Source organism: Crocodylus porosus, unplaced genomic scaffold (genome assembly GCF_001723895.1).
Source record: "Crocodylus porosus isolate Cpor-Errol unplaced genomic scaffold, CroPor_comp1, whole genome shotgun sequence".
In the NCBI taxonomy this organism is placed as follows: Eukaryota; Metazoa; Chordata; order Crocodylia; family Crocodylidae; genus Crocodylus; species Crocodylus porosus.
Window position 1 is genome coordinate 24,452,549 of NW_017728911.1, and position 13,627 is coordinate 24,466,175.

The 13,627-nt window shown below is 44.8% G+C and overlaps 1 protein-coding gene across 1 annotated transcript in view; it reads right to left on the bottom strand.

The window, feature by feature from the left end:
* Positions 1-246: 246 nt before the first annotated feature.
* FSD2 (fibronectin type III and SPRY domain containing 2) overlaps positions 247-13,627 on the bottom strand; it is a 29,060-nt gene continuing 15,679 nt past the window's right edge. The window contains exons 10-12 of the mRNA XM_019533680.1: positions 13,431-13,563; positions 7,051-7,227; positions 247-2,765 (exon numbers count right to left, since the gene is read on the bottom strand). Of these exons, the coding sequence (XP_019389225.1) occupies positions 2,513-2,765; positions 7,051-7,227; positions 13,431-13,563 (563 nt within the window). The 3' untranslated portion in view covers positions 247-2,512. The remainder of the gene's footprint in view (positions 2,766-7,050; positions 7,228-13,430; positions 13,564-13,627) is intronic.

The following is a 13,627-nucleotide window of genomic DNA, read 5'->3' on the forward strand; positions in this document are numbered from 1 at the left end:
ATTTGCCCTCACAACACCCTTGTGTGGGAGCAAAGTCTTGTGGCCCCTGAGGACAGCTTGCCAGTTGAATCTGGTAGCACCTTAGATGAATGCACAAATGAAAGGATAAAAACATGGATTAGCACCTCATTAGGATGTAAAGCTGTTAGCATGTGGAAATCAGTTTGTATATCCACTATCTCTACTTTGGGAGTGCTGCTTACTTGCTAAGTTATTCAGTCACCTTTGTGCCTCTTTTCTGTTTTGCTTTACTTCTTTCAGATTTTTTTTCTATATGTGAAAAAAATTGATAGTAAAGAACTCTCAACAGGTAAAGGCATAAGAGTATCCAGTGGGTGGAAGCTGAAACTGGAAATAAGGCACATTTTATGAAGTGAGGATAATTAACCATTGGAACAGCTTACCCAAAGGTGTGGGGGAGTTATCACTTGAGGTTCTCAGTCCAAATCGAAGTTGGTGTAACCTGTCATTGTGCTGCTGACTGCAGTAGAACTGTGATGGTTTATACCAGTTGAGGATCTAGCTCTTGATGCCTTACCAAATTCTGGCTTTTGGTCAATCAGAAATGTCACCCTTTGAAGTTTATCTTAGTAGCAAAACATAGAGATTTTGGTCAGACTAGAGGCTATAGAGAGAGAAAGAGACAAACAGACAGACCACTGTAATCCTCTAGTCTGACTAAAATCCCTATGTTTTGCTACTAAGGTAAACTTTAAAGGGTGAGATAGATAGATAGATGTATATAGATATATGTAGCTATTAGGAGAGACTTTAAAGGGTGATACTTTATTTTGATGCTAAGCCCCTCTTGATAGGGTGCTTACAAACCTAACCTGACATCCTCTAAGAGAAGACAGCAGCCATCAGTGTCTTAACTAGATGTCATCTCCCACTTTAATTGTTTCTCTTAACTTGTTTTACAAGGTCTTTGTTTTATTCTTTTGAATGTGCGTGTTGTAGATTTTGGCCTTCCCTGGAGCATCCCAGGGTATGGAAAGCTGTAACAACAATTTTTTAAGAAACAAACATGGTGAATAAATCTGTGATAATACATCGCAGCCAGTTATTTTGTTGTAATTCAAATTGTTTTGATATACTTGAATGAGGGTGGCTGTAGCTTGAACAGCTTCAGGACTGACTGTTGGTATATAACATGTACATTTTACGCTACAGATAATTACAATCCATACACTAAGTCCAAACAAACGCATTGCATCTGAAATATAGTAATTGGGCAATTGTGAGGCATTTAAGAAAGGGTTTGTGAGTTGCAGTGTAGCTGTTACGTAAGGGTGTAAGTGAGGCTGACTAAGGTAAAAAGATACCTCTGATGCACAGGTCGAAGGTGTGCATTTATGCTAAAAAATGGAATGAAAATCACAGGGATTTTGTAAAAATATCTTTAATGTGTAAAATACATGCTGGAGTATTTCAAAAGGTCTTGTTTAGAGTGGTATGAGTCAAGTAGATGATTCACATACGCATGAGACATTTGATCGTCTTGTTTCATGGCATTAATGCAACTGTAAAAACATTTGATGTTCATTTTTAGGGGGAGGGTTGGGTTATGAGTGAATTTTGGCTTTAACTGTTGCGTAGTGATTAAGCCTTTTGCTGCTCTTATCATCTTTCTTAGCTCAATCTCAAACAAACAAGAATAAAATTTGCTGACTTAAAAAAAAATTTTGGCTAAAGATACTGGAATTCCTTAGGCCTAAAGTGAGGACTGGACAAGCTTTAACAATACCGATTTGCATCAAATCTCAGCTGACAGGATCCACCTCTTGAAAAGGGAAGGTAGGTCTCTGTCTGCTGCCAACAGTGCAACCAAATGTTAGGATGCCTCTTGTAATCTGTATAGCTTTCCACTAAGATCAGGGCTGACCTTCCCTGTCCTTTCTCCCATCCTTTTGACAAGGTGTTAATGGCATTCGCAGATTCATTGGAATCTGACAGGCCGCAGCATAAGCACTTCTGCTATGGCCTCAAACTTGTGACCTTTGAGCTGTCAACCATGCAACTTCAGGCCCACACTACCCCAGCCTCCTCATCAGGGCTGATACTGTAACATTCCTTATTGACCAACTTGTTTCTACTGTTAGCTTGCAGAGGATTCAAAATCTATATCCTAAAAATGACACAGCTTCGTTGCTTATAGTCTGTATCCCTGGAGTATTTCCTCCATTTCTGTGAAAGTTCATAAGCTTGTAATAATGCTGTAAAAGTGTTAAGATAAAAAACTCACCAACCTTTCAGAGCTTAAAAGCACACTGAATGAAGAAGAAATGATACGAGTCTGAGGGCTCAGTCCTTCAAGTCTTTAGTTCACACAACTCACTGTTTTCCCGCAGGAATGTGTCCCACGAACATGCAGTAGGTGAGCCTTTCATCATTTACTGAGGCATAAAGAGTGTGTGCTTGAGAGTGGGGAAGTGATTGTAAAGTAAGGCTGTTGTCAATTTGCATTAAGCACAGATGTGACATAATTTGAGTAGCAACTGTTGAGCATAGATCACGAAAGTGCAATAAATGTGGGTGCTGCAATGCCATTATGGATCCTCATGAAGCCAGGCCTTTCTAAAGCAAAGCAGGGGTGGACATAGTGCTGAAAGTGACTGTTGAATGTATAGAAATGCTGTGCAATATCCAGGTTAAAAAATGACAGTTTGCAGTTGTCATAGTCCAGCAGGATACCAATCCTTTTTGGAGGAACTGTAATCCTAATGTCTGGTGTTGTCCCACTATGCAGAAATTCATATTTGTGCCTGCAAGTGGAAACAGGAAGGGGAAGAACAAGTCTTGACACTCAGCATGTTTGAGAAGGAAGCTGTGTTCCTCTGAGTATATGCAGGCCACGCCCATCCTCCCATAGCAAATGGACCACCTCACCAGTCTAAGACTGGATGTGCAGCCTTATTCTTCCCACAGTCTGGGTCTGTTTTGGAACAGATTATAACAGGATGTTTTGGCTGCAGTTGTATTCACCATCATTTACAAAGGACCAATGTCTCCCCATCTGGAAAAAGTCAGAGGAAGAAATTGGCCTCTTGTGTTTCTCTCATCTATGCAGAATACACAGGGGTTTGACCTCAAAGCACTGAGGGCTGGAAGTCCAACAGCCACCTTCACAATTCCTGAGTCCACTTCCTACTCCATATACGAGCTGTGCTGGACTCTCTGCCTTCCCCTTCAAATGCATAGGGAGATTCAAAGGGAGTTACAACTTGACAGAGAGCAGCATTTTCTCCTCAGATCTGCAATTGGATGATTGGAGGCTCTGGGAGGAGAAAGGCAAGAAGAATACCTACTCTGCTTTTCTGCTTGTCCTGGGCAAGCCCTTTTCCCCAGTTACTCACAGAGTCCAAGCACTGTGGTTACTTTAGAGAAGGTCCATGAAGCTGAACCAGGGGTAACTAGTGCTTTCTGAGTCTGGGGTGGGGCACAATTGCAGATCAGAAACTGCAGACTGGAAGCAGCTGGCCCAGCAAACTGTGGACCACCAGCCGGAGCACAGGTAAAACTACCCCCATCCCCTGGTGGGGGGGTGGGCCCACGCTTCAACCATGGCTGCCATGGGCCCTTGCAGAAGGGGCTGTGGCCTCTCCGCTTGGCTCTGTGGGGCTGTGGTTTGCCATCCTGAGCGGTGCTAAGTTAGGGGCCAGCCTCATGGGGGACATGTACCCCTTCTACCAGTCGCCTGTAAGCTGAACCATGCTCCTAGTGCTTTGGGAAGCCAACATTCACTTCACATATGTGTTAGCAGATGCAAAATGTATTCTATCCAAAGCCATCTAAATGGCTGGCTGGATGTCAGCCAGAATAATATCTGCACCTGCTTACGAAGCCACTTTTCCTATCGGCATTTCTCAATCTATAGGTAACAACCCAAAAGTGGGTTGCAAGAATATATAAAAGGATCATGATCAAACTTTAAAAATGAATTGTCCTTTAAAGGAGAAAAATGTGGGAAGCCAGGACCCATTTGTAAATATTGATGGGTAGTCCAAACCCAGAGCTCCATACACCCACCCCTTGCTCTACACACTGGGGTAGGGCTGAGGCCTTGGGGGCGCAGGAGGCAGCAGATCAGGAATGAGGGACACTGGGTCAAGACTGGCCATCAATGTTTACAAATGGGTCCTGGTACAAAAACAGTTGCGAACCACTGTTTTAGATAGCATCTCTGGCTGCTCATCCCAGAGGAACTCCCACCTTAAGTGGAGTGACACTACTAAGAAGTTCCTCTGAGCTTCAGCCACTGCATGTTCATGTCCCTCATTTCCGAGAAGATGAGCTTTTTACGTCGTGGCTCCTAGGGCACAAGTAAAAATCACTGCAATTGTCACTGTGATTGGAACATTTAATGGAACACACGGTGTCTAATGCAGCCAGACCTTTTATTCTCCATTAAGGCACCATTTGAATAATGCAACAAATGCTCAGACACGCAATACCCTTCCTACGTGCAAAGTGTGACAGTCAAAAATACAGGTGGCTTAACAGTGAAGGGAGGTGGAGTCTGCAGCCCTCATTTCTTCCAGCACTAATGAATAGCTGATACAGCATCTCACAGGGTCCAGCTTCTTCCTCAACCATCCTTGCCTGCACCAGTTCAAAGGGTTGGCAGCTTTTCACAGGGAAATGTCTCACCTTGATGCAGAAGGGGTTTGCCCTAGTCAGGTTTTCTTTTCCCTAATAATCCTTATGAAATACCTCTAGAGTAGGGGTTGGCAGCCTATGGCCTGCAGGCTGGAACCTTTGGATCTGGCCTGCAGAGGTGAGGCTTTGGCAGCGGGAAGAGGTGGGGCAGGGGATTGGAGGGGCACCTTCTGTTCTCCATGTGTCACTATAGCAACAGATGCCAGCTGCAGGCACTCTTCCCTCTATGCTGCCCTGAGAAGATGTGCTGGATGTGGACACTTTTTCCTGTGGGGCTGGGGAGACCGGCTTAGCCTAGGCATGGTCCAATTAGAGGTCTGGTTCAATGTAGAAATGGAAAGCATAGAGGCTGTCTGAGAACTGGTCCAAGACTGGATGCTTATGTAACAGTTTGGCATTTTCTTTTGCTTTGTGGCAAAGCAGAGATGCACTTCTGCAAGCACACTAACAACATGGCAGAGCCCTCCCATTCCTTAGTCCATGCACTAAGGGAACTGAGTGCATAGGATTTAAGGCCCATCTTCTCCAAAGCAGGTTTGAAGCTCCAGCGTCTGCTCCCTGCTCACCACTAGGCTAAGGGTTAGAACTTTGCCCTCTTCCTGAAACTGACCTGCTGCATCTTGTATTTAATACTCATTAGCTAAATCAGAGTACAGATACTGCCAGTGTACTGGGCCTAGCTTGGAACCCACAGCCTCAACTTGACAGGGCAGCAGCCTTGTCACTGAACCACACATACCTTCTGCTTTGTTTTTTTCCTCCTGGTCCTCCATACCTGCCTCTGTTGGCTGCTTAGCATGCAGGTTTCAAGAGGACAGATAGTAACAGCTGTGCATGATGCCCAGTCTGTACTCAAGTGAGCAGAGTGCTTTACAAAGAGGCAGGTGATGCTGGTTCAGATCCTTGCTGCGCTGACATGTGAGAGCTGCTGTCTTCTGACTAGTTCTTACTAGTTCTGGGACTTTGCCCCAGGGATGTATGTGTCCTTATGCATGTAGCTGGTTGTTATTAACACCTATTGGTATTGCAGAATCTTTGAGTGAAAAATCCATAACCAGTCTTAGGAACACGAGCCAGCACTCAAGCCCACTTGTTTGGAGCAGGAGTCTCCCTGGGCTTCTACAATGCCTACAATGTAGGAGACAGTGAGGCTTCTACAATGCTTACTCTCCTTTTGGGCCCATGGGTGCTCTATAGGCCAGCTTCAAGAAGAGGATGAAGGGATGGAAAGTTCTCTCGAAAGTTCTCTCGAAAGTTCTCTCAGCCATGACTTAGGGTTTAGGGCATGTAGCCAACCCACAAATTGTATAGGTTCAAGTGAAGCTTAGAATCTGGGTGTCATGTCCTGGACAAGCTGGCTAACTGTTAGGCTGTGCCAGCGGTGTTGCCTACGTGGATGGCTAGCTGCCAGGACAAAAAAAGCTAGGAGAACTACCTGTCTTCATAGGCACAACAGGGTGCCTCCCTGCACATGATCATCTACAGCATGATCTTAGCAGCTGCTACATGCGCCATCTAGTGGGTAAAACAGGCTTTAACACTTGGGGGGTGGGGCACACTTTTGTAGCGCTATAGATGCCCTTAGAGCATTACTGAACGCAAGCATGTTATGTGGTCAGGATGTCTGTGAGGTTATAAAAGCTGGTGGACTCCACCACAAATATGGCCAACAGAAATTTCTCTGTAGTGCTATGGTTTTATAATGTTACATGTAATATGTGGACAGTTGCATGTAATGGTACGGGGTGGGGAGGAGTGCATCTCTTTATTCACTCCCTCCCTCTATAGTGCTGTCAGAGAGCTGCTGCTGCTGCTCCAGGGGCACAGCAGCTCTTCTAGGGGGTGCTGCTGTCACCACTGTAGCACTTTGTGCTACAGATAGACACATGTCCACAGCCTGAGGCCCTTCCAGTTGGGTGTTACTTAGGACGAGGGGTTCAGAGTATGAATCCCAGTGTCACATAGGCTCCTGCTTCCAAGAAGATACCCTTCCCCTTCCCTCCCCTGGGTAGTGTTTCCTATTGCTTGACTTAGTCAGCCTCTTGCTTAGCGTGCTGTCTGTTATGGAACCCCAGTGCCTAATTCTTCCCATTTAAATTACAGGACTTGCTAAGCTGAATTCGTGACTTCCAGCCCTAGAACAGGTAATCTAACTTTTAAGCAGGGGAATGCTCAATGCCACCTTATCCAAGTCCCTTTTTAAATCTTGTGCCTCTCTATTCTGGCCTTGCCAATTCCTAAAACTGAAGATGGAAATTTACAGCCACATATTTTAATGACTGACTTAGTCTTCACTTAATCAGCCCCAGCAGCTAAGGTTCCAGCCACCATACATAAAGAGGAGCTACATTTGCTGTTGTTACCAAAAGAACAGAAATGTAGAACCGTTACCTTGATGGCGTGACAATATGCCTCAGGCACCAGGATGAGTTGTTTGCCCCCAGGTACCCATGCCGGTGTGTGTTTTCATAAGCCACACCAACCCTGTATTCCGTATCTTCTTCAACTTCCACTTCCCAGTAATGCTTTCCTTGGAATGGTATCATGCTTCCCAGGATAGCAATGCATCTGTGGAAAAGATGAGAGGCATGTCTTGTTTGTTTTAATATGCATTTAAAGGATGCAACTTTTGTGCACAAACATGAAATATTTACAGAGAAGAGTGAGGCGGACTGCTTCCTCAGCAACACGACCTAGCTCTTGCAGCTGCTATAAACTCATGCAGCTCAGCTGAGCAGCTGGCCCAGAGAAAGGACAAAGTAATCATTGACTTATTTTATGACATCCAATGGATTTTTACATATATATTGCATGGGTTTTTGAGGTGTGCTTTTTATAGCTAGTTTTACTGTTGCTAGTTGCTGTGCCTCCGGTTCAGGCAAAACACAGAGCACATATCACCTTCCTCCCTCCCTCACCTGTCAGTTCACCCATGAGACTGGGACTGAATGCTATCTTGTAGTACACAAGGGCTCATTTAGTTCATATTCAGTTGTGACTCCTGGGCTTATATCTGCAGCATCTTGGAATGCCACAGTAGTCTCCCATCCCTGTACTATCCAAACCTAGGGCTGTTTACCTTCAATAGTCAGGTGCAGCTGCTGTGATCATTGTAGTATGCCACACTGAGCCAAACAAATGTGCCAGAGTATGGCCTTGATCCCAGCAAACCTTCCATTGACTGCAACAGCAGGCCTGCTAGCAAATGTCTGAGTTTTAAATAATTACCATAGTGGTCTTGTGTTAAAAGAGACAAAAATAGATGAATATCACCATGGTCTGCTCACTGCTACTAGCAGAATCTCGCCATACTGCTGGCTTAACTGGGTCGAAGTGGTACGCACACTCCCATCATAGCAAGGTAACTACAGCATGGGCAAGCCCTTTATCTATTTCTTCTCTTACAACCCAGAGCTTCATTCTTCTTTTCCTCTTCAACCACCCATATGCAGACCCCAACATCGCAGCTCTCTTTAACAGGACAAAGAACCTGGTGACTGCTTCTGTCCTCCCTGTTGGGCGTTGCTGAGCAGTCACAGTGCTTGAGGGACTAGCCAGGATGCACATAGCCTGGATGCAAAATTAAGGTTTAAGACAAGTAATAATGGACCAAAACCTGCTCCCAGCTCTGTGCAAGCAATTCAACAGCAGTTTTTCTATGGGAAATGAAGTTGTCATTGTTACGGTTATGTCTGGACTAGTGTCTTCCTCACACTGGGTGCGTCTTGACAAGATTTTTTTACTGTGCAGTTGACTATTTAACTGCACAGTAAACGTCCCAACATCTACACACGTGCCCCTCTTAAGATGCATGAAACTAATTAACTCTGCAGCAAAGTAAATACAAGTACCACTCCGCTGCAGAGGTTATTCGTGCTCATTAATTACACATGTAGGTTCATACACTCAGTAGCACCTTGCTTCACATATTAGACATAATGGAACTGATGGTGCTACTAAAGACAAGCTGAGACTCAATATAAAAATGGCTGGCAGCACCTACCACAGCACCTGCTGTGTCTGGTTGTCAGAACTTTATGAAACACTTTCCATCTCACTTGTCCATAGGGCTGTTAGCCAGAGACTAATTTCATTTGTTTGATGCCTTTAGCAGTGTACAGTATATGCAACTTTTCAAACTTACCAACGACACTTTAGCAAGGACAGTCAGTCCTACAGAGTAAGCTAGCCACAGTCGGGCATCCTTTTAGAAGACACATACCCATGGTGCAGCAGCCTTCATGCCAATGTCATGAAGGAAAGACGGTATTAAATCATACAAATAAGGTTTAAATGTGGATTTGCAGACTGTATTCCTCTGATGGAAATAAATTTGGAAAGCAAAGGGCTTAGCTGTCAAAAAAACTCCACCTCAGCCTCCAGGTGATACTGACGGATGATTAAAATCCTAGGATGCTGGGAGCTGGGGGCGTAATGAGCTACATAAGCAGCAAAAGAAGACTGTGAGCCCCTCTACCACCTAAGTAGCAAACCCTTACAGTAATCCTGTAGTTCATTAGGGGCCAGTGTTAATGGCTGAGAGGAGAGTAAATGACTGCTGAAACCTGGACTCAGTTAAGAATTCCCCAACAAAACAAAACAAGCTAGCAGCCTGAAAAGCAACCATGCCAAACGGATGTGTGAGCATCTATGAATAAAGTATTACCATAGTAATAAGAATTTCAAAGCCACCAAGGCAAGCCTGAGTCAGATTTTGAAGGGCTGCCATGGCTCAGAAATGGATTACTCTCTAAGATTACATAAACTTCAGAAAAAAAGTGTTTGCTGTGTAATTTTCTTGTAGCCCATGTACGAGTATTAGTCAGGGGCTTTTTTTGCCAATATCCTGGTAAAAAAGGAAGGGTCAGGGAGTTCGCAACAGCATCAAAAGCTTAGCCTCAGAGTTGAGGATTATTTCAGTGCCAGCTCTGGCTGTTTATGTGCAACATAAAAGAGCCTCTAGGATGGGAGATGAAATCCCATTTAGAATCATCAGGATGTCTTTAATGAAGAGAATCTTCTAGCTCCTGGCTCTCTTCCATTTTGCCCTCTAGTTACACACTCATCTTATTGGCAAAAGGGCCTCATGTTTTGCAGAGAAGATCTAAGGTTCATTCTTTTTCTATTCAGTGCATTAATCCATGCAGTGGTCCAGAGTGCTTATGTGTTCTTTACTTGGGAGAGACAAGAAATGGGCAGTAATAACATGAGCTAAATATTAGCTGTTCCAAACACGCAATCATGACTGAGGCGGGGACGGCATTAAATAGCAAAGGGCCTAATTTGGGCTACTAATTGTGTTCACTTTGTTATAATAGTGAACACAAGTTAGTTTACCTATAATGCCAGAACACAAGGAAAGGAGGGATTATAGAGTCCCTGCTAAGAGCCAGGGTTGCCTAAGTACAGGACAAGACAAGATGGTTCTCTAATACCCACAGGGCCTGGAATAGCTTTGTTGACATTTCACCAAAGATGATATGGCTGCACCCAGGAGGCTGGGGGACAGCTGCATGACATGAACATAACAATGGAGAGAGGCATATGACCAAGCAGGGTGGCAGCTCCTGGTGGAAGGACTCTGAAGAGAGGAGCTGGAGTCAGAGACCAGGAGAAGAACTCTGTGAGCTGGAGAGACTGAAAGGAGAAGATCAGAGCAATCTTGGAGGGTGCTCTGGGCTGTCTGGGTTAGATTGGGACAATGAAACTGCTGTAGTCTTTGTGGTGACGGTGGGGTGGTGTGGGGGAAACATGGGTAAGCAGAGACCCTCTGACTAGTGGGCCTTTGCCCCATAAATGCCTTTACTGAGAGACTGTGCTTTGCTGCTTGAAACTTTGGGGTGCACTGCATCTCCTCAGCAGAAGGCGCAGTTGTTCTCAGGAGCAGAACTGGTGGATACTAGCTCCAGGAGTCAGGGCCATGGAGAATGAGGGAAGGCAGGAAACCAGAAGGCCAGGATTACAGAGTGGGAAGCAGTCTGGGCTCTCCCCCTGCTCTACAAGCCACGGGCTGCTTTCAGGGGATATTCTCAGAGACCAGACAAGGCCACAGTGCTCCCCAGCAAAGGACGATCTGAGACAGCCACCACTGACATACAGTAGTATTTAAGAGCTAAATCCACAGAGAGGCTGGCCTAACTGCCTTTCCAGGTGCCTAAAAAAATCCCAAATTTAGTGTCACAAAACTTGGGCTCAGCCACCACCTAATGCTGGACATGTCTAAAGCCTATTGGGTTCTTAAAGTTTTTAGTATGAATGTTTATAACATGCTTACAGTTCTGCTTCTGCACATGAAGTGCCTCAATCTTGACAGTGCTGAGTAGATCATGAACTCACCCACCCCCGAGCCCCTAGCTCCATCAGGAATCACCAACAAGCTGCTCCTTGGCTTATCTGGCCTGTGGGACCATCTCAGATAGATGATCTCAACAGACCAGGCTCCGAACAGAGCTGAGCCAGAAGAAAAGTGATGGTCTAGCATTCTCTGGTACAAAGAACCCAGGTCTTCCCATCTCCAGCCTCAGGCCCTACCTTGTAGTCTACAGAGTTGTGTTAATGCCACCTCTCCCTGTCTGAATCAATTAATATTGAATTATTCATGCAAAGCGGAACACTTTCAACAGGATGGGGTAGAAAGCACCCATCCCTAGAATATCTGCAAGCCTGGTGGTTAGGGCACTATTCTAGGAGCGGGGAATTTAGATCTTTTTAGTACAGAAGAGACTTGAATCAAAGTCACCATCATCAGAGTGCTCTAACCACTCAGCAGTGTGGTTGAAAAGGTAATGGAGTGGCACTGCCCCTTCCTGTTCTTGCTGTGTATTGCTCAGCATGCTGCCACTCTCGGGGCCGTCTCCTCTCAGGAACTGGGGTGCCCCTCAGGACAGCAAGGTCTCATAAAGATTCGGCAGCAGATACTCAATGTTTTGATGCCCACTTTTGGGGTGGGGGGCTCTAGCTCAAGGTCCCAAACCCAATTCAGCCTTTTTTAAACCCCCATCTACATCTTTAGGCATCCATGCGCTAGAAAGTTTGGCTGTTAGGCTTCTGAATTGCAGCAACTTTCAGGGAGGTTTAGATTCTTATGGGCCAGATTTTTAGAGATATTTTGTGCCTAAAGCCACAGGAAACAGTGGGATTTGGGCCCCAAGGCACTCTAACATTCCCACAACACCTAGCTGTATATTTAGGCAACTAAGAGCCTTTAGAAATCTGTCCCTTACTGCCAAAGTCACTTCTGAGAAGTGAACGCAGACTCCTCAACCACTTAAGGGCTCAAAAAGTTTAGCCATAGGAAAGGATTGTTTCATAACGAGCCAGGTAGGTGGTTTCCATTCATTAGAGACGTATAAAAGCAGCCCCCAAAATCATCATCCATGAATAGCATGAAAAAGGAATGAAAGGCGCAGGCCTGTGCTCCGTGACGTGTGAGGTACCATTGCCATGGCAACCTTGGCAGCATTTAGAAGTAAGGAAGGGGAGAGAGAGAGGAGGAAGGAGGAAACTCTTGAAGCCTCTCAAGTGTGCAAATGTTGGATCACTATAATTAAAAAAAAAAATCTAGTAATTATGCTAATTTAAAAAATCCCACTACTGTTGGATTAAGAGCACATGGTTTTGATCCGGTTTTTGTGACACTTGTCTTGGGGCTTTGGGCTCTATCAAGAACTAAAAAGGAAATGAGTTTCAAAGGCAAACATAAGTCTGTGGGCATGAGTGTCACGCAGCCAGGAGGAAGATAGAAATTACATAACACGAGATGAGCCCATCACCGAAGTTCTAATAATGCTAAACCAAGAAGAGCAAGCAGCAGAACAGGCCCTCCTGGATGGCTGGGGCAGTGCTGGACAAGGCTGGGCAGCCCCAGGGGCCGGAGACCATTGAACATTCTACTCTGCAAAGGGCCCGTGTCACAAATTGAATTCTTATGTTAAGAGCTGTGGGTCAGTTTGTCTTTTCCCCAGGTACCCTCAGATGTGCTTTGTGAAGACAAAAATAGCTTTTTTATCTCCCCTAAACCAGACTGAAGAGCTAAAATCAATTTTTAAAACAATTGTTCATGTGCTGAGACCAAGCAGGACATTTCAGCCTCCAGGGAGAAATCTTTTCAGAAATTTCAAATGATGTGAGAGCAGTGAATCACACTGCAGGCCTTGATGACATTCTAAGTGGAGGTTTGTTAGCAGACTCCCACGAAGACTCACAGCAATATAATGGCCTCCCATTTTCAAAAATAACTCATGATTTTGGGGGCCCAACTTGAAATGCTTTACAAGGGTTTTTCAGAGTAAATTCTGGCTGTGTCTACACATGTGCCTGACAACTGCGCAGTCATTTAGTACTTGCTTTAGCAGAGCTATTACTATGCAGTCCCAGTGGCACACAGGTCATTTCCAACCCTACTACACAGTAGCAATGAGCTACTGTCGGCATCACGGTTCATGCCCACCGATGCTATGTTGCTGAAGCTCACCGCTAGAGTGATGTAGTGTCTCGTGTAGATGCTCCCACTGTCTACTTTTAAGATGTGTAACCCAAGAATATGGCCTCCTTACCCCTTTGAAAAAACACATTACGTACACAGCACAAAAAGGGAACACATAGCCATAAGGCTTTCATTTGGCATGGTAGAAATTAATCTGTGCCCAGCTTGAACATGAAACAGGTCAGTGAATCAGTACACCTCGTCAAGAGGATTTAAATCCTCATGACAAAAATTAGCAGCCGTGAAAAACATACATCAACTGTGAATTCTAAGGTCCTGCATATACCTTGTAAAACTGTTATCACGGGATGCCAAATCACATTCTGGGTTTTCTATTTCACTGCAAGCAATTGTAAATCCATCTTCTAGAACAGACAGCAAAGGATGGGCACTGTCCTCATTAAGATAGAAATAAGTGCCTGTAAAAAAACGAAAATTTTGTGATTGATTTCAGTCTCAGCACCTTAAACCCACAATCAGTTA